Here is a 672-nt window from a genome sequence, read left to right as displayed (position 1 = left end):
GCACCGCTTCCCCCAGGCCGCGCCCCCGGTCCCTGCCGCCTCCCCCCGCCGCTCCCTCCGCCTCCCATGGCCGCCGGCCCTGCCCCTTCCCCGCCGCCGCGCAGTGGAGGAGGCGCGGGGCGGGCGGCGGCCATTGGTGGGCGGCGGGTGACGGACGGCCGGGGCTGGGCGGGAGGAGAGGAGGAGGAGGAGGAAAACTGTGTAATCCTCCAGTGCAGAGGGCACCGGAGGAGCTGGGGCCGCCCGTCCCTGCATCGCTCCTCGGAGCCATGTGGGGCTTTTAGATTTTATTTTTTTCTTATTCTTTCTTTCGATTGATTTATTTTTCCTTTTTTTTTTTCTTTTTTTCTTTTCCCTCTTTTTTTTCCTCCCCTATTTTTTTTTTTTTTCTTTTTCTTTTTTTTTTTTCTTTTTTTCTTTTCTTTTTTTAAACTCTTCTTCCAGGGAGAGGATAGTGGTTAAAGCTCGAGCTGGATGGATGGGTATGGGGAGAGGGGCAGGATCCACAGCCCTGGGACTTTTCCAAATCCTCCCTGTCTTTCTCTGCATCTTCCCTCCAGGTAAGGACCAACCTCTTGTTTTGAAGACCATCCCCTGCATATCACCGCTCCCCTGCCCGTGGGCCTCCGTGCTCTCCGCAGCACTTGGCCACATGTTTAAGAGGAGCGGGGA

At 56.1% G+C, this 672-nt stretch overlaps 1 protein-coding gene across 1 annotated transcript in view; it reads left to right on the top strand.

Annotated features, from left to right (window-relative positions):
• The first annotated feature begins 372 nt into the window (after positions 1 to 372).
• The window catches only part of RGMA (repulsive guidance molecule BMP co-receptor a), a 15721-nt gene continuing 15421 nt past the window's right edge, over positions 373 to 672 (top strand). The window contains exon 1 of the mRNA XM_042876072.1: positions 373 to 560. Within this exon, the coding sequence (XP_042732006.1) occupies positions 479 to 560 (82 nt within the window). The 5' untranslated portion in view covers positions 373 to 478. The remainder of the gene's footprint in view (positions 561 to 672) is intronic.

Source organism: Lagopus leucura, unplaced genomic scaffold (genome assembly GCF_019238085.1).
Source record: "Lagopus leucura isolate 7727_CA_CO unplaced genomic scaffold, USGS_WTPT01 Super-Scaffold_100015, whole genome shotgun sequence".
Lineage (NCBI taxonomy): Eukaryota > Metazoa > Chordata > Aves > Galliformes > Phasianidae > Lagopus > Lagopus leucura.
This window is presented reverse-complemented; position numbering and strand designations above follow the sequence as displayed.